The 26302-nt window shown below is 54.8% G+C and overlaps 1 protein-coding gene across 4 annotated transcripts in view; it reads right to left on the reverse strand.

Moving 5' to 3' along the window:
• Positions 1–26302, reverse strand: part of LOC146772213 (transducin-like enhancer protein 1) — a 150176-nt gene that overhangs the window by 60528 nt on the left and 63346 nt on the right. For all 4 annotated transcript variants that reach the window (XM_085638844.1, XM_085638843.1, XM_085638842.1 and 1 more), the window contains exons 3-5: positions 23945–24084; positions 23086–23149; positions 20759–20803 (exon numbers count right to left, since the gene is read on the reverse strand). In XM_085638844.1, coding sequence (XP_085494970.1) covers positions 20759–20803; positions 23086–23149; positions 23945–24084 — 249 coding nt within the window. The remainder of the gene's footprint in view (positions 1–20758; positions 20804–23085; positions 23150–23944; positions 24085–26302) is intronic.

Here is a 26302-nt window from a genome sequence, read left to right on the forward strand (position 1 = left end):
GTCAGTGGTCTGGCTTGGGGGGGGCTGTCAGTGGTCTGGCTTGGGGGGGCTGTCAGTGGTCTGGCTTGGGGGAGCTGTCAGTGGTCTGGCTTGGGGGGGGCTGTCAGTGGTCTGGCTTGGGGGGGCTGTCAGTGGTCTGGCGTGGAGGGGGCAGTCACTTGTCCTGGTTCCAGGTGGGGAAGCAGTCAGTGTTCCCGGTGCCAGGCCTTTGGTTAGGTCTGTGTCTTGCAGCTGCCAGACAGCCCCCCTCCCTAGCCCCCCCCCCCCTCCGCCCCAGATACAATCTCGTGCCCGAGGGCTCCCTCGCGAGCCTTGACAGGACGTGATTGAACTCTATTGCCCCCCCCCTCCCTTCTTTGGTGTTAATTGATGCGGCCTCTCCCTCGACCCTCATCAGGGGCCCTGGGGAGGGCCCCCACTAGAGCGGGAGCAGCTCCAGGGTTCACTAACAGCCAGCAATCAGGGAGGGCGGGGCTGAGGGGGAACTAAGGGAAGAGGAGGGGCGAGGGGCTAAGGGGAAGGGATGAAGGAAGAAGAGGCGGGGGTATGGAGGGAAGGGGGAGGCGGGGGAAGATGGACCAATGTGGAACAAGGTCCAGAGGAGAGCGACAGGAGAGCTGGGTAGGGATGGGGGGGGGAAGGAGGGAGGGGAGAGTGAACAGGCAGGAGAGGGCGGTGAGAGGAAGGACAACAGAGCGGCCTGGATACACAGGGGCCTGGCTGGGTCTGCCTCGAGGCCAGGATACACAGGGGCCTGGCTGGATTCGGCCCTTAGGCCTGGATACACAGGGGTCTGGCTGGATTCGGCCCTTAGGCCTGGATACACAGGGGCCTGGCTGGGTCTACCTCGAGGCCAGGATACACAGGGGCCTGGCTGGATTCGGCCCTTAGGCCTGGATACACAGGGACCTGGCTGGGTCTGCCTTGAGGCCAGGATACACAGGGGCCTGGCTGGATTCGGCCCTTAGGCCTGGATACACAGGGGCCTGGCTGGATTCGGCCCTTAGGCCTGGATACACAGGGGCCTGGCTGGGTCTGCCTCGAGGCCAGGATACACAGGGGCCTGGCTAGATTCGGCCCTTAGGCCTGGATACACAGGGGCCTGGCTGGGTCTGCCTCGAGGCCAGGATACACAGGGGCCTGGCTAGATTCGGCCCTTAGGCCTGGATACACAGGGGCCTGGCTGGGTCTGCCTCGTGGCCAGGATACACAGGGGCCTGGCTGGATTCGGCCCTTAGGCCTGGATACACAGGGGCCTGGCTGGGTCTGCCTAGGGGCCTGGCTGAATTCGGCCCGGATACACAGGGGCCTCCTGGTGGGTTCAGTTTGGAGTGATTTTAGAGCCGGGTTCCCGGTCTTGTTTCCCGAGCTCGGGGCAGAGTCCGGTCCCCCGATGCCGCCCCCTGCCTCATTCCAAGGCGGCGACTCGGAACGCGAGGAATTAACGCCCCCACAACTACCTTATGCGGCAATGCCGCATTCCTGTAAATCAGCGGTAGTGGATGAACTACACAACCGCATATTTTTGTTTCGTTTCTCACCCAAGCCAAACGAGGAATTCTGTGTTTTGGAAACCCTCGTGCACGAGCTGGCAATGAACGGGGTTTATTGTAAATTCCCACGGGGGCGGGGTTGGTATGATCACCAGCCCCCCTTCAGTGCCCTCCCGGCTGCGGGTGAAAGGGAGTGGAGCAGAGAGGGAGGGAGCACAGGCTGACCACAAGCAGACACCACCCGTGGGAAAGAGGGACGGTCTGCCCTCAGCCCGGCACTTCCACAACAGACCGCTCTCCTCGGAGGCAGCAGCCACCTCAGAGACTGGCCTGAGGTGTCTCCCTACTCAGACTGTCCAAAAGAGCCCCCCTCCTCTGACTGTCCAACCGTGCCCCCCTCCTCAGAGACTGTCCGACAATGCCCTCCCTCCTCACAGACTGTGCAGTCGTTCTGTACCGCCTCACAGTCTGTCCAGCCTTGACCTCTCGCCTGATAAACTGCCCAATACTGCCCCCTCCTCACAGACCACCCAACGGCACGCTCTCCCGAGAGACGGCCCAGGGTGCTCCCTCCTCACAGACCACGCAACGGCACGCTCTCCCAAGAGACGGCCCAGGGTGCTCCCTCCTCACAGACCACGCAACGGCACGCTCTCCCAAGAGACGGCCCAGGGTGCTCCCTCCTCACAGACCACCCAACGGCACGCTCTCCCAAGAGACGGCCCAGGGTGCTCCCTCCTCACAGACCACGCAACGGCACGCTCTCCCAAGACACGGCCCAGGGTGCTCCCTCCTCACAGACCACGCAACGGCACGCTCTCCCAAGAGACGGCCCAGGGTGCTCCCTCCTCACAGACCACCCAACGGCACGCTCTCCCAAGAGACGGCCCAGGGTGCTCCCTCCTCACAGACCACGCAACGGCACGCTCTCCCAAGAGACGGCCCAGGGTGCTCCCTCCTCACAGACCACGCAACGGCACGCTCTCCCAAGAGACGGCCCAGGGTGCTCCCTCCTCACAGACCACGCAACGGCACGCTCTCCCAAGAGACGGCCCAGGGTGCTCCCTCCTCACAGACCACCCAACGGAGCACTCTCCAATGAGACTGCCCAGGGTACTCCCTCCTCACAGACCGTCAAATTGACTGTCCCCTCAGTAAAGATCCAAGACCGTTATAGCAACAGTCGAAGAGAATTTTAGGATTAAAATCAGGCAAAGAAAATGAAAACGTCACCAGTCACTGGAAAGTTCTAGCAACGCCCACACGCTCCTCCATTCACTGACAAGGGGCTACGAGTGACGTCTTCTGGCTTCAGTCACAGAGCTGGGCATCCTACTCCAGTCTGCCTCCACCCTTCCAACAGGCTAGAGGAGCTGGATGCGAGTCAGGTACCGCTCAGAGCTTCCAAGCTCCGCAGCTCCTGTGGGTGTCTCTGAGCCAGGGGACAGCGCCTCCTGCTGGCCTCTTCGCTGTGGACACCAGAGCTCGCCGAGGAGTCACTTCCGGCTCCAGGTCACCGTGAGTGTGGGCAGCGTGGTCACTCACTTTTCAGTTTCAAATACCCATCTCCACCGAGTCCAGTGCCAGACCAGTTACAACTGGTCTGCTGCAAAAGGGGAGTCCTTGGGTGCACTTTGTAGGTCGCCCGATTGAGCCAGCTGAGGCTCAACCCTAATCAGTGCTTAATTTGAGCCGGTGGTTTCCGGTGGTGGGCACCGGCACTTAATTCTCAACACTGGTACGTATTAGCCTGCCACACGGAGGCGCTGTTTGTCTACTTTTGAGATGAGCACAACTGTGTTGATTAAGTCAATAAACATAAAAAATGAGTAATAACTGCAGCTCTAGCCATTATTGTGGCTTTGGGTGGCCTGGAATAGTCTGGATTGACACACTGGTGATTAGGTGTTATGTTGGCACTGCCATTGGCACCACTGGAAGGGTGGGTCCACCCTGGCATGTAGGAGGCATGCTGGCTCTGCTGAGATTCATTCAAGCATTCCATCTATCACTTTTCTGTATACTTTAGTGTGTCGCCCTATGTAGGACGGTTATGCCCAGATGTGGGTGTGTATCCCGTGCACACTGTCACTGGAATCAAACTGTACCCAGCTGCTGAGCCTGTAAGTAGAGTGAAACTGGTCCTAGGAAGCTTGTTTCCTGTCCAGGGAGGACCTGGCCTGGCACTTCGGGCTGGACCATTCCCATGAGGCTCAGGGTCAAGACTGATTTCCATATGGCTTGGTCCACACTGGGGTGGCCTAGTGAGCAAAAGACAGGGGATTAAACCCAGATCCTTGTGACTGGGGGTAAAAGTTTGCATTGTTCAGCATTCCATTGTCACCATAAGTTGGCAGGGTATGCCCAGACGTGGGTCCCTTGCTCACTTTGCCACTGGATTTAAGCTAGCCTGGCTGATGAGGGCTGTTACCCCGAAACCGGTCCCAGGATGGTTGATTCCGGTCCAGGGAAGACCTGGCCTGGCAGTTCGGGCTGGACTCTTCCCATGAGGCACAGCGCCAAGACTGATTTGCAAATGGCCGGGTCTGAACTGGGGTCGATGGTGTGCGAGGACTGGGATGCTTCCCAAGGATTGGCAGTAGCTAAGATTCATCCATCCATCCATCCATCCATCCATCACAGTCTGTATGCTTGTTGGAAGGTGGGTTATTGGTAGGGGCAAATGTCGGTCTGCCACTAGCAATAAGGCCACCAACACATAATAGGACCCAGCATAGGTTTTAGAAAATTATTCCTATGCTCACCCCTTGGTAACGTGGCTGCGAGCAGACAGGCTTAACTTCAAAGACAGGTATGTAAAGCATTCAAAAACACCATTTCAGTAAATAATTAAGACACAACACAAAATAAAAATCCAACACCAATTTATAAAAATAGGTAATATTTTTATCTTTTAAATGACACCAAAACGAAAATATTCCACTGTAGGGAACCAGAGTTATGAATTTTTAAAGATTAGTCACTTTCTAGTGCTTAGAAACCAACAGTGCCCCTTTTAGTCATTTCGTTTTCTCTGGCAGGGACACACCTTTAGAAAAGGTTCTGAAGAATGTCTCACCACTGTGTAGCCTTCTCCAGCAGACGGGTCCAGTTAGAACTCCTTCCTGAAGTTCTGCTTGCGGGTTCCAAAGTATCCAACACACAGTCCAAGGTTCTGGAATCTCCAAGAGGGTCCTTGAAAGTGTGAAACTTCAATTCCGCAATCCACTTGAAAAAACCCTTACAAATCCACTGGTACTCCAGGCTGGGGATTCTTTGTGGGGATGTCCAGGTGAGCTCTGTTAACCTGTAGCTTGCAGGGAGTCTACTTCTTAGTCCTTTTGTAGCAAGGTAATCCACAGGGCTGCAGTTTTCAGATGGCGCAGTTTTCAGAGGTCAGGCCTTAGAAGTCTTTGCACAGCAGAACTTCGCAGCAGGGCACGTCTTGCTTCAAGTAAGTTTCAAGCAGCAGATCTGGCGGGCTCTGCCCCTCTCAGATACTTATTCACAATTCTCTGGGTCAAGCCACAGGTCACTTCTAACCAATGAAAGCAGGGTAACTCCTCATAGTTATGACCACATCCGGCAGAGTGTGGCATTATGTTGTCCCAGAGTGCATCTTTCTTCCAAATCCATAATGGCTGATTTTCCAGCAAGGAGGTAAGAGCTGGCTAAACACACCCCCTGGGATGGCTTATTTCCATGGACTCTCCCCCTACCATCTGCACATACCTTCCTTAAGCCTAGCCCTGACTCTGGGTCAAGAGTGTCAAAATGAAACTGAAAGCCAGGCCTCCCCTCTGCCTTTGAAGAGCATAGTTTACGACTCCACCCCTGGCCTGGCATACCTTATAAACTAGCACACTGCCCTCCCAGCAGAGTGGCCCTTTATCACCTCTTCAAAGCAGCCTGGCTAATCCACTTATCTTTGACCAATCAGGGCAGACCACTGGAAGGCTGAATTTGGACTTAGTCAAGTCAAGTCAAGTCAGAGAATTTATATAGCGCACTACCTACCCAGAGGGTCTCAAGGCGCTTAGAAAGGGGAGGAGGATTACTTGTCAAATATCCACGTTTTAAGTTGCTTTCTGAATGCTAGGTGGTTCTGGGTGAGGCGAAGGTAAGCGGGGAGTGAGTTCCATGTTTTAGCAGCCAGGTATGAGAAGGATCTGCCTCCCATGGTGGTCTTGTTGATGCGAGGTACAGTGGCGAGGGCTTGGCTGGAAGAACGTAGTTGGCGGGAGGGGGTGTAGAAGGACAGTCGTGAGTTGAGGCATTCTGGTCCGATGTCGTAGAGTGATTTGTGTGCGTGGGTTAGTAGTCGAAAAGTGATTCTCTTATTGACGGGTAGCCAGTGGAGGTCTTTCAGGTGACCAGAGATGTGTTCGTTGCGCGGGATGTCTAATATGATCCTGGCTGAGGCGTTTTGGATTCGTTGGAGTTTCTTCTGGAGTTTAGCGGTGGTACCTGCGTAGAGGGTGTTTCCGTAGTCCAGTCGGCTCGTGACTAGAGCATGGGTGACTGTTTTCCTTGTTTCGGTGGGGATCCAGCGAAATGTTTTCCTGAGCATGCGGAGAATGTTGAAGCAGGATGAGGATACGGCGCTGACTTGTCTGTTCATTGAAAGTGAAGAATCCAGGATCACGCCTAGGTTCCGTGCGTGGTCTGTCGGGATGGGTGCTTTTCCAAGGGCTTCCGGCCACCAAGAGTCGTCCCATGCAGAGGGGGATGTGCCTAAGATGAGGACTTCTGTTTTGTCTGAGTTCAGTTTCAGACGGCTTTGTTTCATCCATTCGGCAACCTCTTTCATTCCTTCGTGTAGGTTAGTTTTGGCGGTGCTGGGGTCATTGGTGAGAGAAAGGATTAGTTGAGTGTCATCCGCGTAAGAGATGATGTTGAGGTTGTGTTGGCGGGCGATGGCCGCGAGGGGGCTCATGTATACGTTGAAGAGGGTGGGGCTGAGTGATGATCCTTGTGGTACGCCACAGATGACTTCAGTGGCCTCGGACTTGAATGGTGGGAGGCGGACTCTCTGGGTTCTTCCGGTGAGGAACGAGGTGATCCAATCAAGTGCTTTTCCTTGTATTCCGATGTTATTGAGGCGTTGTAACAGGGTGCTGTGGCAGACTGTGTCGAAGGCTGCAGAGAGGTCGAGGAGGATGAGGGCGACTGTGTCTCCATTGTCTAGTAGAGTTCGAATGTCGTCTGTTGCTGCGATGAGGGCGGTCTCAGTGCTGTGTTTTGCTCGGAAGCCAGATTGTGAGGAGTCGAGGGATTTGTTGGCTTCGAGGAAAGCGGCGAGCTGGTTGTTGACGGTTTTCTCGATGACTTTGGCCGGGAATGGAAGGAGCGAAATGGGGCGGTAATTTTTGAGTTCGGTGGGGTCCGCTGTGGGTTTTTTCAGAAGGGCGGTGAGTTCAGCGTGTTTCCAGTCTTCCGGGAAGGTGGCGGAGTTGAAGGAGCAGTTGATGACGTCTCGGAGGTGCGGTGCTATGATGGAGTCTGCTTTGTTGAAGATGTGATGAGGACATGGGTCTGTGGGGGATCCTGAGTGGATGGAGTTCATCAGGCGGATTGTGTCCTCAGTGGAGATTGGGTTCCAGTCGTTAAGGGTGTTCACGGGGGGAGAATGTTCAGCAAATGGTTGGGTGGGTTGGTCTCTGGGTTGGTTGTCGAAGCTGTTGTGGATGTCTGCAATCTTGTTGTGGAAGAATGAGGCTAGGGAGTCGCAGAGGGCTTGAGAGGGGGTGATGTCGTTGGAGTTGGCCGAGGGGTTGGAGAATTCCTTGACGATGTTGAAAAGTTCCTTGCTGTTGTGGGCGTTGTTGTCGAGTCGATCCTTGAATGCTGTTTTCTTGGCCTTTCGGATTAGTTGGTGGTGAGTGCGGGTGGCGTTTTTGAAGGCGTCCTTGGTGCTAGTGGTTGGGTCTTTTTTCCAGGCCTTTTCAAGGGAGCGGCAGAGTTTCTTGGACTTCTTAAGATCGTTGAACCATGAGGCCTTCTTGCTGCCAGGTTTGCTTTGACGTTTTTTCAGTGGTGCTAAGGTGTCGGCGGTGTTGGATAACCATAGGGTGAGGTTAGCGGCGGCTTGGTTTGGGTTAGAGGAGTGGGCTGGGGTGTTTAGAAGGAGCGATGCGGAGATCTGGTCGGTGGTGATTTTGTTCCAGTTTCTTTGCAGAGTTGGTTGGGGTGGTTGATGGGTTTTGGCTTGTTGTAGGTGAAGTGAACGCAACTGTGGTCAGTCCAGAGGAGATCCGTAGTGTGGCTGAAGGAGACGTGATTGCTGGAGGTGAAGATGGGGTCGAGTGTGTGACCTGCGATGTGGGTGGGGGAAGTGACTAGTTGTTTAAGTCCGAGGTTGGTGAGGTTATCCAAGAGGGTGGTGGTGTTGCGGTCGTTGATCTTTTCAAGGTGAAAGTTGAGGTCTCCCAGAAGGATGTAGTCTTTGGAGGGGAGCGCGTGTGGAGTGACGAAGTCCGTGATGTCTTCACTGAATTTTGCGCGGGGTCCTGGTGGTCTGTAGAGGAGGGTGCCTCTGAGTGTGGTCTTGGGGTCGATGTGTATTTGGAAGTGAAGGTGTTCGGAGTTAGCGAGGTTGGTGTCAGAGCTGGTTGAGATGCGGATAGATTTCTTATGGACGATGGCGATTCCTCCTCCTGTGTGGCCGATGCGGTCCTTGCGTGTGATCTTATAGTCTTCAGGGATGGCAATGGTGATGTCTGGGGCGGAGGAAGCGTTCATCCATGTTTCCGTTAGGAAGGCGACGTCCGGAGAGATGGTGTCTAGTAGATTCCATAGGTCAATGGCGTGTCTGTGGACCGAGCGGGTGTTGAGAAGGATGCATTGTAGGTGGGTGGGGTCGGGAATCTGTGGTGTGGTCGTAGCGGAGATGCAGTTGGTGCCGCTAAATTTGCAGGAGTAGCAAGAGAAAGGTCCATGGGTGTGTCCAGGAGCGGCTTGGACGCAGTTGGGGGCGCGACCGGGGTTAAGGGCTAGGAGGGTGGCGGCATCGTAGGTGATGCGGGAGGGCAAAGCAGCGCGAGGGGCAGGGGGTCTGGCGCTGGGCGCGGTCCAGGCGCGGACGGGCGTAGACGGGCTTACCTTTGACGCACCTTCGGCGCGCATGGGGCGCGATCGCTGCGCGCAAACGCATCTGTCATAAGTGGATGGTGGAGGGGGGTGGGGCGTGGGAGGAGCAGCTGGGAGGCGGTAGCGGGGTGGAGAGACGGGCTGTGAGGCAACAACAAAATGGCAGAACCAAAAAGAAAGCGAAACAGGGCGAGACTGGGACACCAACTAAGCGGACTGTATGGGCAGATGCACAATCGGGTAAGGATCACTTCAGCAATACAATTAATGCGAGCAGAGCAATGCGAGCGCTACAGTTACAGAGCAGGCAATGGCGCACAATCACAACTGAGATAACGCTGCAGGTACAGATAATGGCAGCAGAGCGAGCGGTGCTTAAAATTGTCACAACTGAGACAGCGCTACAGGTACAGAAAGCGCTACGATACCACGGAGCCTTGGGAGCGTAGGGAGCGACCTCTTCTGAGCGGGTCAGGAGAGTCACCTCAGACTTAGAAACAAGAAAGTCTTATAACTTCTTGTATGTACACTTTAGGAGAAATTCAACAATATAATATTGTTGGATTTACTACTACCATTCTGGGAAGTCTTTGAATGGTCCGGCTAGTCCTCTCCTATCAATATTTATTCATCTTTAACTTCCTACCATGTTAACCTATGGGCCATGGGGTTTGCAATGGGGAAATGACTTGGGCCAGTCTTCTAGCCCCAGGGCTTATAAAAACATATTTTATAAGTATTTGCCTAATTTCTACAGGACCCCCCACCCCCTGTGCAACTAGGGGAGACTTTAGGGGTTCTGAATCTGTAGAAATATTGCAGATTCTCCTTTTACTGTATTCCTAGCATCAAAGTCGAATTTGGCCAGCAATTTACTGTTTCAAAGCAGTCCTGGCACCCAGTGCTGCTTTTAAACTGACCTCAGGCTTCAGCACTGCACACATGCTAGTGCAGAGAAAGCTGCTGGCCCCTATACTACCATACCCCAGGGTACTGGGAACCTCTAGGTAGTTTCAATCCCCTGCCCTATTATATACATCTAATGTGTTCCTTTCAGCTTGGCACTGGCCCTGGGCCTGGTTAGGCAGAGCCCAGGGTCAGTCAGAGTCAGTTACCACCAGTTCCAGTCAGCAAAAAGTTGGGGGGTGCCCAGGGCACAGGGTGACTTTGCAACAATGCTTCATTGACTGCACAGCACAGCACAGAGCAGCAGGCAGCACCCTCTGGAGCCCACGGAGGGACGCCAGCTCCCTCGAGCCCTGCCAGAAGCCTCCCCCCTGCCTTGGCGCCTGGAAGAGATTATTGACTGCCCCAAGCGCTTTCACCTGATCACCTGATCTGTGTGGCTCCAAGCCCGCCACTGTAGGGGGCGCCCTCTCCACTGCTGGGCACGCCAGAGGCGTCCCTGCTGCTGAAAACTCCCTCCGACTTCTGGGCCTACAGGAGCTATCGCTCCAAATGCGGTTTGACTGCTCTGAGCTCCACAGAAGGTTCCTCTGCAGACCCATGCTCTGCGCTCCCTTACTCTGCAGGAGGGTCGGCTCTGAACTCTGCAGGAGCTCCCTCTCCCTCCGGGAGGGTCAGCTCTTAGCTCTCAGTTCTGAAGGAGCTCACTCATCCTTCAGGAAGTGCCTGCTCTGATCTCCCCCGCCCTGCAGGAGGGTGAGCTCTAAGACCTGCAGGAGCTCCCTCACCCTGCGTGAGGTGCCGGCTCTGAGCTCCCTCGCCCTACACAAAGGTCAGCTCTAAGCTCTGCAGGAACTTCCTCACCCTACAGGAAGGTCAGCTCTCTCCCTCACCCTGCAGGAGGGTCAGTTCTCTCCCTCTCCCTGCAGGAGGGTCAGCTTTCTCTCACCCTGCAAGGGGGGGGGGGGGTCAGCTCTCACCCTGCAAGAGGGTCAACTCTCTCCCTCATCCTCAGGAGGGTCCACTCTCTCACTCTGCATATCTCACTCTCACCCTACAGGAGGGTCAGTTCTCTCTCTCACACTACAGGAGGGTCAGTTCTCTCCCTCCCCCTGCAGGAAGGTCAGTTCCCTCCTTCCCCCTGCAGAAGGATCAGTTCCCTCCCTCTCCCTGCAGGAGGGTCAGTTCCCTCCCTCTCCCTGCAGGAGGGTCAGTTCCCTCCTTCCCCCTGCAGGAGGGTCAGTTCCCTCCTTCCCCCTGCAGGAGGGTCAGTTCCCTCCTTCCCCCTGCAGGAGGGTCAGTTCCCTCCTTCCCCCTGCAGGAGGGTCAGTTCCCTCCTTCCCCCTGCAGGAGGGTCAGTTCCCTCCTTCCCCCTGCAGGAGGGTCAGTTCCCTCCCTCCCCCTGCAGGAGGGTCAGTTCCCTCCTTCCTCCTACAGGAGGGTCAGTTCCCTCCTTGCCCCTGCAGGAGGGTCAGTTCCCTCCTTCCCCCTGCAGGAGGGTCAGTTCCCTCCTTCCCCCTGCAGGAGGGTCAGTTCCCTCCTTCCCCCTGCAGGAGGGTCAGTTCCCTCCTTCCCCCTGCAGGAGGGTCAGTTCCCTCCTTCCCCCTGCAGGAGGGTCAGTTCCCTCCTTCCCCCTGCAGGAGGGTCAGTTCCCTCCTTCCCCCTGCAGGAAGGTCAGTTCCCCTCCCTTTCCCTGCAGGAGGGTCAGTTCCCTCCCTCTCCCTGCAGGAGGGTCAATCCCCTCCCCCCCTGCAGGAGGGTCAGTTCCCTCCCCCTCCCTGTAGGAGGGTCAGTTCCCTCCCCCTCCCTGTAGGAGGGTCAGTTCCCTCCCCCTCCCTGTAGGAGGGTCAGTTCCCTCCCCCCCCTGCAGGAGGGTCAGTTCCCTCCCCCCCCCCTGCAGGAGGGTCAGTTCCCTCCCCCTCCCTGTAGGAAGGTCAGTTCCCTCCTTCCCCCTGCAGGAGTGTCAGTTCCCTCCTTCCCCCTGCAGGAGTGTCAGTTCCCTCCTTCCCCCTGCAGGAGAGTCAGTTCCCTCCTTCCCCCTGCAGGAGGGTCAGTTTCCCCCTTCCTCCTGCAGGAGGGTCAGTTCCCTCCTTCCCCCTGCAGGAGGGTCAGTTCCCTCCATCTCCCCGTAGGAAGGTCAGTTCCCTCCTTCCCCCTGCAGGAGGGTCAGTTCCCTCCTTCCCCCTGCAGGAGGGTCAGTTCTCCCCCTCTCCCTGCAGGAGGGTCAGTTCCCTCCTTCCTCCTGCAGGAGGGTCAGTTCCCTCCCTCTCCCTCAGGAGGGTCAGTTCCCTCCTTCCTCCTGCAGGAGGGTCAGTTCCCTCCTTCCCCCTGCAGGAGGGTCAGTCGCCTCCTTCCTCCTGCAGGAGGGTCAGTTCTCTCCCTCTCCCTGCAGGAGGGTCAGTTCCCTCCTTCCTCCTGCAGGAGGGTCAGTTCTCTCCCTGCAGGAGGGTCAGTTCCCTCCTTGCCCCTGCAGGAGGGTCAGTTCCCCCCTTCCTCCTGCAGGAGGGTCAGTTCCCTCCTTCCCCCTGCAGGAGGGTCAGTTCCCTCCATCTCCCCGTAGGAAGGTCAGTTCCCTCCTTCCCCCTGCAGGAGGGTCAGTTCCCTCCTTCCCCCTGCAGGAGGGTCAGTTCTCCCCCTCTCCCTGCAGGAGGGTCAGTTCCCTCCTTCCTCCTGCAGGAGGGTCAGTTCCCTCCCTCTCCCTCAGGAGGGTCAGTTCCCTCCTTCCTCCTGCAGGAGGGTCAGTTCCCTCCTTCCCCCTGCAGGAGGGTCAGTCGCCTCCTTCCTCCTGCAGGAGGGTCAGTTCTCTCCCTCTCCCTGCAGGAGGGTCAGTTCCCTCCTTCCTCCTGCAGGAGGGTCAGTTCCCCCCTTCCCCCTGCAGGAGGGTCAGTTCCCTCCTTGCCCCTGCAGGAGGGTCAGTTCCCTCCTTCCTCCTGCAGGAGGGTCAGCTCTAAGCTCTGCGGCGTCTGGTCCTCTTCTCCCTGCAATGCTCTGTTTGGGGGATGAAAGGCACGCGCCCCCCCCCCTCCTCCAGACTGCGGGTGGGGGGGGGGGGGAGCTGCTCTCAGTCTGCTGCCTCCTCGGGGGCGCGTGATTGATTGTCCCCCCCTCGCACTGAGCCGTCCCTGGGGGGCGCAGGCTCCCATTCACCGCGCCTCGTTAATGTGCAATTTACTGGCACTTTAACACTCACCGCATGAAGAATGAGCGCGCTGCCAGGGCTGAGGGCTCTCGGCCCTCCTCTCCCTCCCAGGGACGGAGGGCAGCGGCAGCGGGGTGCGGCGGAGAGGACCCTGGGGCAGGGATGCAAGGACCCACAGCTGCCCAGGCACTGGCGGTGGGGGGGGGGGGGGGGCACGGGGGGGGGCACCCGTGGGGGCATCAGAGGGGGAGGGGACACCAGTGAGGCACGGGGCACCATAGCACACAGAAGGGAGGGGGGCACCAGCATCTGACTTCAAGGAGCTATCAGCCCACCCTCGGGCAGTGAGCAGACATTGCTTCTGGGCTTCAAGGAGCAATCATTAGTGCCCCATTGAACCACCTGTCCATGGTCTGGCAGGGCTGCTGGGCTTCAGGGTGCTACAACAGTGTTCCCCCAGGCCGGACAGGATACCGCTGGCCCTTTGAAGTACAGGCCTTTAATTCTACCACACCACTTCTCCTGTGATCTGCTGACCTACATTTGTATATTGCATGGATGGGCCAGTATTTATACAGGACATTGGAGGCCTGTGTTTATACAGGGTATTGGACGCCTGTGTTTATACAGGGTATTGGACGCCTGTATTTATACAGGGTATTGGACGCCTGTATTTATACAGGGCATTGGAGGCCTGTATTTATACAGGGCATTGGAGGCCTGTGTTTATACAGGGCATTGGAGGCCTTTATTTATATATGTATACAGGGCATTGGAGGCCTGTGTTTATACAGGGTATTGGAGGCCTGTGTTTATACAGGGTATTGGAGGCCTTTATTTATATATGTATACAGGGCATTGGAGGCCTGTGTTTATACAGGGTATTGGAGGCCTTTATTTATATATGTATACAGGGCATTGGAGGCCTGTGTTTATACAGGGTATTGGAGGCCTGTGTTTATACAGGGCATTGGAGGCCTGTGTTTATACAGGGCATTGGAGGCCTGTGTTTATACAGGGCATTGGAGGCCTGTGTTTATACAGGGCATTGGAGGCCTGTGTTTATACAGGGCATTGGAGGCCTGTATTCATACAGGGCATTGGAGGCCTGTATTCATACAGGGCATTAGAGGCTTGTATTCATACAGGGCATTGGAGGCCTGTGTTTATACAGGGTATTGGAGGCCTTTATTTATATATGTATACAGGGCATTGGAGGCCTGTGTTTAAACAGGGTATTGGAGGCCTTTATTTATATATGTATACAAGGCATTGGAGGCCTGTATTTATACAGGGTATTGGAGGCCTGTGTTTATACAGAGCATTGGAGGCCTGTGTTTATACAGAGCATTGGAGGCCTGTGTTTATACAGGGCATTGGAGGCCTTTATTTATATATGTATACAGGGCATTGGAGGCCTTTATTTATATATGTATACAGGTATTGGAGGCCTTTATTTATATATGTATACAGGGCATTGGAGGCCTGTGTTTATACAGGGTATTGGAGGCCTTTATTTATATATGTATACAGGGCATTGGAGGCCTGTATTTATACAGGGCATTGGAGGCCTGTGTTTATACAGGGTATTGGAGGCCTGTGTTTATACAGGGTATTGGAGGCCTGTGTTTATACAGGGCATTGGAGGCCTGTGTAGGGCATTGGAGGCCTGTGTGTATACAGGGCATTGGAGGCCTGTATTTATAAGGAGCACGTCTACTACTGTAATCGGCGTGTCCACTGGAATTAGGAGATTCTGTTGCTGCGGATTTTTTTATTTCAGCAGGTTTATGGTTTTGCCACATAATCTTTGCCCAGACAGTATTACCTTGTGTAAAAATGACAAAATCAAGTAACACAATAAAAAAAGTGCTGCATTAGGCCACAAAATGTGCCTTTCTTGCCATATAACTTGGACAACCATGCCACATACTTGGTCACCCTGCTGCATAATTCCAGTGGATTTACGTTTATGTTAATACAGGAAACATCTCATCCTGTAATCTGAAGGCCTGCATTATACAGGGCACAACTGGTCCTGTAATCCCCCAACCTGGAGAGATACCCCAAATACCTTTAGCACTGCTACCTATGGGCTTCTATTCACCCAGAACAGTACCGGACATAGGAGGCAGCCGAGAGTCTTTCGAGGCGCTATACACCCCGTCAACGCTACATGGTGTTAGGAAAACAGTTTAAGGTCTCAAGAGCAGCCCCTCGGTGCAGTGCCGTGCAGATACACTGCCCCACTGCCCATCAAAATACAGTGCACACTGCCCAAAATCGTTACAAGAAAAAAAAAAAAAAAGCTTAAATGAGATTTTAAATACTTATCTAATCAAAGAAGTAAGGTCACAGTTCAGTAATATTTTCATATGCGTTAAAACGAAAAAAGTGTAGAGGCCTAAAGATTTTCTGAATTCAGGGGCTGCTGAACACCGAGGCCGCCTGGTCTTGATTCCACCTCACGCCTCTTTCTTCCACTCCCTACAGTTCCTGTCTCTATCTCATGAATACCGAAGATGCCTGGTCTTGATTCCACCTCATGCCTCTTTCTTCCACTCCCTACACTTCCTGTCTCTATCTCATGAATACCGAAGATGCCTGGTCTTGATTCCACCTCATGCCTCTTTCTTCCACTCCCTACACTTCCTGTCTCTATCTCATGAATACCGAAGATGCCTGGTCTTGATTCCACCTCATGCCTCTTTCTTCCACTCCCTACACTTCCTGTCTCTTTATCTCATGAATACCGAGCCCGCCTGGTCTGGATTCCACCTCATGCCTCTTTCTTCCACTCCCTACACTTCCTGTCTCTTTATCTCATAAATACCGAGCCCGCCTGGTCTTGATTCCACCTCGTGCCTCTTTCTTCCACTCCCTACACTTCCTGTCTCTTTATCTCATGAATACTGAGGCTGCCTGGTCTTGATTCCACCTCGTGCCTCTTTCTTCCACCCCCTACATTTCCTGTCTCTTTATCTCATGAATCCCGAGGCTGCCTGGTCTTGATTCCACCTCAAGCCTCTCTCTTCCATGAACCTGCACTTCCTGTATCTTTATCTCACTCTTGCATCTTTTCATCTTCCATTCAGTTTCTAAAAAAAAGCATAATTCATGAGCCTACACATGTCTTAAATCACCGTAGGCAGCAGTCGAAAGACCAGCATCCGTTCTCCTTAAGTGCTACCGCCCACCTAGGACACTCTGCTCACTCTCCTGCGGTACTGGAACTACGCCTAAGGGTAGTGGTATCTGGGACGGAGGTTGATCCTTTTCTTCACAAACACGTAAACATTAGGAGTCCATCCCACTGCAGCTTCGTACGATGAGTAGCTACCATAGGCTCCTAAAGGCCTTAAAAACCCTACTGTTTCCAGTACAACTTGGGGTCCTATGTGTAAATCTTTTTTGCTGTAGGAAACAGGCCGATTCACAGACTCGGCGCGTTACGGACTGCATAAAAGTAATTTCTAAAGTACAAATACCACATTTCGATTAGTCAACTTGCGACCGAATTCCAATTTGGATTAGCAATCCAGTATTTGTAAGGGGCGAGTTTAGAGCGTCCTTTCCAAATACCAAATCGCAGCGGTATGTATGAAGGTTTTGCTATCGAGACGGCTGCAAACATTCATGCAGGGGCGGCTCCTCCGTTATGGCGGAGGAGCGTCGCCCCGCCTGCTGCGAGGGCAGTACGCGCACACATTAATAAAGTGGTCATAAATACCATTTTATTGTCTGTGGCGGGCTAGCACTGTTACAGCACAAGGGCAGGGGGCGGGGCTGATTAGTGCAATTGCACTATTACTTCAGCCCCCTGCCAGGGCGCATGTCCTATTGGCCGGCTGCCAACAACCGGCCAATCTGACCTGCACACTTCAGAGCATGCAACCCCATGGCTGAGAAACCGCAGGGGAAATCGCAGCCGCAGGGCCCCAGCCTCAACGAGCGCTGGGTTAGCCTGCTACAACCAATCCGATTGGTTTCAGGTTGTACAAGGGAGGAAGGCCTTTCCTTTGGAGCCAAGTCAACACAGAGGAGAGAAGAGAGAGACTGCAACCCGACCCTCTAGCAAAGCAACATGTGTACGGTGAGTTTGCGCCCACCGTTTTTAAATGTTGCCAGCCACTACCGCATTCATATTTCACTGACAACTCAAAGCAGGTACTAACCATTAGCAAAAAGGAAGGGATCTCAAGGGACTCCACCTTTGTTTATGTTGGAAGAAATATTTTTTAAGACCAGGCAGTGGTGCAACGGACCACTGCCTACTCCTAAAAAACAAAAACTTTTTTTTTTTTTTATTTAAACGTATCTAGTTTTCCTACAAGGCAAACTGGCTACATTTAAAAAAAAAAGATTGCTTTATTAAAAACCAATCGCACACAAGGTGGTCTGCTGACCGCAGCCGGCCACCATCCCAGCGTTTACTGCTATTCCTAATGAGCCGCAAACTGCAACTGACCTCATTAATATTCAAGAGGTCGATTTGCGACCCACAAGGAATCGCTATTTAACAGGCGTATGTTTTTGTACATTAGGAATTGCGATTTCCTAACTGCGATTCGTCGAGCATCGTAAAATAGAAGACTGCAATCCCAAAATTTTGCACATACGTCCCTAGGTTCTTTATTGCACAGCGGCTTTTCAGATCCAGGACACCTCTTGGTAACAGCACGCCGTATAACATTCCCAAAAATAAATAAGATATACATGGAGACACACCGGAGCCAACACACCATGCACTGTGAGACATCCCTGTGTCAACATGCCACGTACAAGAGACGCCCGGGGCTGCGCACCGTGTACTGGGAGACGCCCGGGGCTGCGCACCGTGTACTGGGAGACGCCCGGGGCTGCGCACCGTGTACTGGCGCACCGTGTACTGGGAGACGCCCGGGGCTGCGCACCGTGTACTGGGAGACGCCCGGGGCTGCGCACCGTGTACTGAAGACACCCGGGGCTGCGCACCGTGTACTGAAGACGCCCGGGGCTGCGCACCGTGTACTGAAGACGCCCGGGGCTGCGCACCGTGTACTGGCGCACCGTGTACTGGGAGACGCCCGGGGCTGCGCACCGTGTACTGGGAGACGCCCGGGGCTGCGCACCGTGTACTGGGAGACGCCCGGGGCTGCGCACCGTGTACTGAAGACACCCGGGGCTGCGCACCGTGTACTGAAGACACCCGGGGCTGCGCACCGTGTACTGAAGACACCCGGGGCTGCGCACCGTGTACTGAAGACACCCGGGGCTGCGCACCGTGTACTGAAGACACCCGGGGCTGCGCACCGTGTACTGAAGACACCCGGGGCTGCGCACCGTGTACTGAAGACACCCGGGGCTGCGCACCGTGTACTGGGAGACGCCCGGGGCTGCGCACCGTGTACTGGGAGACGCCCGGGGCTGCGCACCGTGTACTGGGAGACGCCCGGGGCTGCGCACCGTGTACTGGGAGACGCCCGGGGCTGCGCACCGTGTACTGAAGACACCCGGGGCTGCGCACCGTGTACTGAAGACACCCGGGGCTGCGCACCGTGTACTGAAGACACCCGGGGCTGCGCACCGTGTACTGGGAGACGCCCGGGGCTGCGCACCGTGTACTGGGAGACGCCCGGGGCTGCGCACCGTGTACTGGGAGACGCCCGGGGCTGCGCACCGTGTACTGGGAGACGCCCGGGGCTGCGCACCGTGTACTGAAGACACCCGGGGCTGCGCACCGTGTACTGGGAGACGCCCGGGGCTGCGCACCGTGTACTGGGAGACGCCCGGGGCTGTGCACCGTGTACTGGGAGATGCCCAGGGCTGCGTACTGACAGGAAGACGCCCAGGGCTGTAAACCATGTGCAGGGAAACACCCGGTGCTGTGAAGCATGTACTAGGAGACACGCGTGGCTATGAACCATGTACTGGGAGACAACAAGGCCAACACGCCAGGTACTGGGAGACACTCAGGGGTTGAAAGGGGAGCGCAGCACAGATGTTGTAGTGTTCTGCGATTCCGTGCATGTCGCCTAGAGCGGTCTCAGACTCCAGGCCAACAAAGTGCTTTTCTACTGAGCTGCAGCCAACAACAAGTCTCCCACCGCAACCCCCGGCTTGCGACGACCCTCGCCAGGGACGCGGCCTTCTTCCAACACTTTTCTGACAGGAACCATGTAGGGTATTCTCTGCTCCACATAGTTTACACACACCACAGCCGGCATCACCCACAGCCGGCATCACCCACAGCCGGCATCACCCACAGCCGGCATCACCCACAGCCGGCATTACCCACAGCCGGCATCACCCACAGCCGGCATCACCCACAGCCGGCATCACCCACAGCCGGCAGAGGCGACTCCATCAAACTCGGACCTGTGATCTGCATTTCACCCAGCAGAAAATCCACTCCACTGGACCCGGAAGTGCCCTCCTCACTGCTCTCAACTCTACTCTCTCCCAGCTCCCCTTCCTCTGAACTCCCCTGTGACCTCGCGCGATCACCCTCTTCCTTTGAATACCCACGTGACATCACCCCCTCACCTTCCTCTCAAATCACGCAGGACCTCACCACCTTTTCCACTAAACACCCCTCTGGCCTCCCCCAAAGCCCTTCCAAAAGTGCACGCCCTCCTCTCACCAACACTCAACTTCATGCCCACTATCTGTGAACCACAGCGCTCAGACCAATCACAAAGCTGCATTGATAATGGCTATGGGAAGCCTGGGTGTGTTTCCTGTTGCAGCCAGAGCAGACGGAGGAGAGACGAGCAGACAGGCGGCGAGGAAGCAGCTAGAAGCGAAGGTTTTGTTTTTTGCTTGTTCGCGTTCTTCCCATGATCGGAATACTGTCACGAAACAGGCACGACGCGAAATGCCGTAAATTACCACGATTATGCCACCATAGTGAGGATTTTGCTGATGCCTAGACAATATCACCCGGAAGCCAGCAGCTACCCCTACAAGCACTTCACTCCTCAGACCCCACCTCCCAAACCCCTCGAATATGTTAAAATAGGTACAACCGCCCTGTCCTACTAGCTTGTACATACCTTCACTCCCCCCCCCCCACCCCTGCACACCTCACCTCTCCCGGCCTGCACACCTCCCCTCCCCCCCCAGCAGCCTGCACACGTCCTCTGAACTCCCCACCCCCTCACAACCTTTGCATACGTTTTATTAGAGACAAATAACCCTGTCCTAGTAGCATGTACATACCTTCACCCCCACAGCCCCCCTTCAGCCTGCACACCACCTCCGATCTTCCCACCCCCATCGCCCCCTTGCATATGTTTTATTCGGTACAACTGCCCGCCCTACTGCCTTGTACCCACCTTCATCCCCCCCCCACCCTCCACACTCCTACCCCAGAAGCCTTCACACCTCCTCCGATCTCACGGCTTCCAAGTCCCAGGCACCGAAACTGGGTTTTAATGAAACGAAGAACAGCTTAAAAAGACATTTCAGCTTTCTAATCGTCCCGGCTTTTTAACTCTCACGACTGGGCCCCTCCCGGGGGCCCTGAACAGCCTAATGTGGATTATCAGCAAGAAGTTGGCCCCGGAGCAGGAAAGGGGCCAGCTGCCGGCAGCGGCGCGCTGCAGATCGACTCTTACATAATTAAAGGCTTTTTAAAAATTAATCCCGCCATTTCCTTCTGAAATAGAACAGTGCGCACGTGTACGACAGACAGCAGGGCCCAGACACCTGAAGACGTGTCGCATCACTGCCTGGGGGTGAGAAACAGGTGCCCCTCGCCCCCAGGCCTGGAAGCAGGCCTGGGTACGAGGGTGGGGCCCCAGCACCCCCCCCCCCCCCTCCTCCTGCTGCTATCTTCAGCCAGAGACCCGGCCCCTCTGAGGATCCCCGACACGGCCTCGCATCGAAGGCTCAGACGCCACGGAGCGCTCCCAGGAGATGGCTGAGGCTTCTATAGCGCCAAACAGGGCCACTGAGCGCTTGAGTAACAACACAAAAGAAGGAAACACTGGGGGCCGATACACGAGGCCGCAAAAAACATGGGTAAGGGGGCGGGCATGCATCTGCACGCCAGCACAAACAATGCACATAGAGACGCACAACCCCAACGCAACACAAAGATACAACCCGCAGACAACTCAGCACACAAGAGAATGAAAAGCAGGCCTACCTGTTTGTGCATCTCAATGTTCAGCCCGTATGACATTTCGTAGTACTGTGAAACAGAAGAAAGATTGTGAGCATCGACGGGGGGAGGGGGGGGGGGAGCTGGCTAGGCAGGACGGGGGGGGGGCAGGGCTGCAGGCTACCATGTCAAATGGAGTAGGGAGAGCAACCAGACCAGGGGTTGGCGTGTACAAATACAAACAGGCTCATACCGGCCAGCAGACACACAAACAGCAAACACTCACTCATGCCTGCCATCCCGCACGCACACGCACACACACTCACTCACAGCCAACTCTCACTCGTACCTGCCACCACACACACAGCCAACACTCACTTATGCCTGCCATCCCGCACGCACACACACACTCACTCACAGCCAACACTCACTCATGCCTGCCAGCACGCACACACAGCCAACTCTCACTCGTACCTGCCACCACACACACAGCCAACACTCACTCATGCCTGCCAGCACGCACACACAGCCAACTCTCACTCGTACCTGCCACCACACACACAGCCAACACTCACTTATGCCTGCCAGCCAGCACACACACTCACAGCCAACACTCACTCATGCCTGCCAGCCCTCACACAGCCAACACTCACTCATGCCTACCAGCACACGCGCACACACACACTCACACACATCACTCACTCCTGCCAACACACACACACACACACACACACCACACACTCATGCCTGCCAGCACTCACACACAGCCAGCACTCACACATACCTGCCAGCCATCACACACACCCCCACACAGCCACTCACTCATACCGGTCAGCCAGCCCACCCACACACAGCCACCACTCACCCATGCCTGCCAGCACACACACTCACAGCCAACTCACTCATGCCTGCCAGCCCACACACACAAAGCCAAGACTCACTCATACCTGCCAGCCCACACACACAAAGCCAAGACTCACTCATACCTGCCAGCGATCATACACACACAGCCAACACTCACACATACCTGCCAGCGATCATACACACACACAGCCAACACTCACTCATACCTGCCAGAACAAACACATACCCAGCCAACACTCACTCATACCTGCCAGCTAGCACACACACCAATAACACACAATTGTGCCTGGCCACCAGAGCACACATGGTTTCAGTCAGAACATGTGCCGCCAGTAAGCACATGGTGCCCACACGACTAGATAGTCAACAGGCATTAGCCGGCCAACTAAGCAACCAATTGAAGCACCAATCAACTAGAAAACGCAGGCCCCTACCAGTCAGCCAAAGAAAACACACATCCATCAGCCAAACGACTCAAGCTCCTGCCAATCAACCAATAGACACACGAATCAACCAGACACTCCAGGTCCTGCCAGCCGGCCAACCAACCAACACATACACCCATCAGCCTACTCCCTAGGCCAGCACTGAGGGGGAGAACCGGTAAGCTCACCCCAGAGAGAATGGAGACACCGGCTGGGGGCAAGGGCGCCAGTTTACAAACTAGGGCATGGGGCATCCGCCCCTGGTTATCCCCTACGAGATACACGGAGTCCACTGCACATGGGGCCGGCGCTGTAAGTAAGAGAGGATGAGGCCCTGGGCAATGTGCCCTAAATAGGCCCCTCACCCTCTCCCCCCGCCAGGAAGAGACGTCACTCGTGCTCCGGAAGTACCTCGCCATTCGCGGTGACCAATCCCTCATCCAGGAGCCATGAGGGCGTGGCCGGGGTCCCGGGGGCCCTCGTCCTAAAGGCGCGCTGCCTTATAGTACGCGCTTTCAGGACAACTCAGGCTCCTGCCAACCAACCAACACATGCATCAGCTATACAACTCCGACTCCTGCCAACCAACCAACAGCCGTTTTAGCCAGACGACTCAGGCTCCTCCCAGACGGCAAATCAATACACGCACCCATCAACCAGACAACTCAGGCTCCTGCCAACCAAACGACACATGCATCAGTTATAAAACTCCGGCTCCTGCCAACCAACCAACACACCCATCAACCAGACAACACTGGTTCTTGCCAGCCAACCAACACACACACCCATCAGCCAGATAACTCTGGCTCCACCCAAACAAACCAACACATGCATCAGCCAGACAACTCAGGTTCTTGCCAGACAACCAACAGACGCAGCCGTGAGCCCAATGACTCAGGCTCCTGCCACCAGCCAGCCAATACATGCACCCATTATCCAGACCACCAAGTCTCCTCCCAGCTAAAACCCAACAGGCGCACCCAATAGCTAGAGGACTCCGGCAAGCCAAAAACACATACACACCCTTCACTTATACAGCTCAAGCTCTTGCCAGCCACCCACCCACATATCCAACACACTTACCATGATATAATGCCTCTGGATTTCAGTCTTTTCTGTTGCAAGTTTTTCACATTCTAGCTTCAGGCTGAAAGAGAGAAGGACAACAAATGAACAAAAGACGCAGCATTTGTCAGGAGTGAACTAAAGAACAGAAACCGACCACAAGCTAAAAACTGAAGCAGGAAAAAGGCAATAACCACAGAACATTACCGTAGCAAACCTTGGAAAAGAAGACACCAGTATACATCATAAGACACAAATTAGACCATCCGGTCAAACCAAAGGTTGGAGTCAAACCCAAGAGTGGGACCAAACCAAGAGCCAAGCCAGAGCGAAGGCCAGAGCAGGAACCCGCACAGGATCTGGGATGTAACGAAGATGAGGGCCAGGCTGCACAGCTTCCTACACCTCAAGGGTGTAGATGCATCACCGCCCGTCCGCACTAGTGCTGAACCAGGGATCACATGTGGGTAGGACTTCTCTGGCTCATACTGGGAAGACACCATGGTGCAGACTACAATACCTGCCTCGTCCAGGCATTCTGGGCCGACACCATGGTGCAAACTTCAATACCTGCCTCGTCCATGCATTCTGGGCTGGGAGGGACTACGGTGCAAACTTCAATCCCTGCCTCGTCCATGCAGTCTGGGCTGGGAGGCACCATGGGGCGGACTTCAATACCTGCCTCGTCCATGCATTCTGGGCTGGGAGGCACCATGGGAGGACTTCAATCCCTGCCTCGTCCATGCATTCTGGGCTGGGAGGCACCATAGGGCGGACTTCAATACCTGCCTCGTCCATGCATTCTGGGCTGGGAGGCACCATGGTGTGGACTTCAATACCTGGCTTGCCGATGCTTTCTGGGTAGGGAGGCACCTACCTGTGGTACTGATTCTGCAGAAACTGGAACTCCTCCTTAATGCGCTCCAGAGTCTCCGGGTAGGTGAGCTTGAGGGACTGAGGCGTGCCAGAGGCCGCACTGGCCGCAACCGCCGCCGCCGCAGAGGCCTGCAGATGCGTCTGGAAGAAAGAAGAAAAACATTACAGACACGTACTGGCGACACCATCAGAGCTGCCAATCACAAGAGCATTCCAATAATCAATGCTGAGCCCATCACAGCTCTAGGAATATCAGGTCTACGGGTTCCGAAGGAAGGGGGCGTAGATTCCCCAACAGCTTCAGATAAAGTGAGTGGCTCCGCAGGAACTTACCTGCCCACTTATTGACACGTCAGTCGAGTACCCCAGACTCTAATCTGTTTAAACAGGTGAGAACCACTTCACCCACCTGAATCTTTGCAGTTCACCTCCTGATAGAATGAGCAGAAATCCTGTTTTCATGCAGGGGTTGACTTTCTTGAGGCATTGCAAGGTATTGAGGTGGTCCTGGCACTGGAAGGTGGGCCAGCTGAATGCCACCTGAACATTGATGTAATCCGTGTAATGGTTAAGTTGCACCCCCCACCCCCCTTTTATCCCACTGCTAATATTCTAAGTGTTGCAACAGGCAATATTACATTAGTGACTCAACGTGTGAAAGATTACTACCAGCAGCGATCGTGTTAGTGCACACGGCACGGCCGCCCGCAGTAATGTTAAAGAATATATCAAACAAGACATTATCAATAGTCAGTCTCCCGATGCCACGTCATTTATTACTCACATATCAACTATAAATATATTTTGAAAATTCAGTCACTTTTCTGCAAACATCAGCTTATGATTTCTGAAAATACACATCTTTCCACCTCGAATACACCCTTTTCAATGCCTGCACTTGTTACATTAATCCAATCAAAATCTTCTAATTTAGTAGGCTGGGTTGGACATAAGACGTCTACTTACACCTAGCTGGAGAGCTTCCGTAGCTCAGAAGCTACTCGTTGGGGCAGCCTGCTCCAGTCTAGACCAATAAGGAGAAGGGTGAGGCGGGCCCAAAGGAAGCGGACAGACCGAGCAGCCTCAACGCCAACATGGTTTCACCATCAAGGATCGCCCATCGAGAAGATTCGATATCCAGAAGGGCAATCGGATGCCTCAGTTTGTGTAGAGAACCCAGAAATGTCCCCGCTGTGTCTCACTTACCGTCTCCTGAATCTTCAAGCTTGAAAGGCTCAATGGGTATTGAAGACGGGGGTAAGATGGGCGGACGGTAAACTATGTACCTACATGCATATCATTTCAGCAATCAAAGTTCTTAAACATGGTTGGGGGGGGGGGGGGGGGGGGGGGTCTTGAAAACTGATATTTAGGACTCGCCTGAGACAGCCCATGTGCAGTCGCTTGCAGGACATTTTACTTACAGGTGACCTAGAGCCCGCCCACAGCCTACGATTGGTTCGCTCCATCATCACTCTAATTCGCTTGCTACTCTTTGGTCAACTTGTGCCGGCTTGACCGTCTCTTCTTGTGTTTGGCTCTTACCTGGAGCATGTTCCAAATACTGCTTCCTTCCTCGATGTCCTTTCACTGCTCGCACTTTCGAAGCTACTTTTATCTTACTGTGAAGGCGCTCCTAATGAGTGCCTGTTGCTTGTTCCCTCCCGCTGTCTTTGGTGTTGCTTCCTGTCATTCACTCACTGTCTGTCTTGTTCCTTGCCCCTCCCAAATACCGCGTTGTTTGCCCCCCCTGGCTCTTTTACCGCTGTACCTGTTGGCTCCACCAAACTACCACATGGCGTTACTTGCTCTGTCCCCTTGGGTTATGCTACCTGCCCTGCCCACGTTGGGCTGCTTGCCCCGCCCACGTTGGGCTGCTTGCCCCTCCCACGTTGGGCTGCTTGCCCCTCCCACGTTGGGCTGCTTGCCTCACCGCCCGTGCTGTGTTTGACTCGCCACCCGCCTGCGACGCATGCGTGCCCCGGCACCCACCCCCGTTTTGTTGCATGCTGTTCGGTACAGTCTATAGCAATGCCCTTGGCTCACCAGGCTGATCCATGTACCGCACCGACTGCCCCTGTCCTCGGTACCCTCCTCAGTGCCCAGTGGACACAGAAAGCAGATTATTGCCCCAACCTGGGGCCAGTACTCCAGCCTAAATAGCCTTCCAGAACATCCTTCACTCATGTAAGCTGTGCCTTAATGAGGCGTAATGGGGACTTCTGAAATATCGTCACCCGCTCCAACCAACCACACACACTTCCTCCCTAAAGGCTCACAAAATCCTTTTAGGTCCATGATGTCGCACGCCAGAGGTGTCGGCTCCACACCAAAACTCGCCTGGCTCGTCCTGTTGTCC

Source organism: Triturus cristatus, chromosome 12 (genome assembly GCF_964204655.1).
Source record: "Triturus cristatus chromosome 12, aTriCri1.1, whole genome shotgun sequence".
In the NCBI taxonomy this organism is placed as follows: Eukaryota; Metazoa; Chordata; class Amphibia; order Caudata; family Salamandridae; genus Triturus; species Triturus cristatus.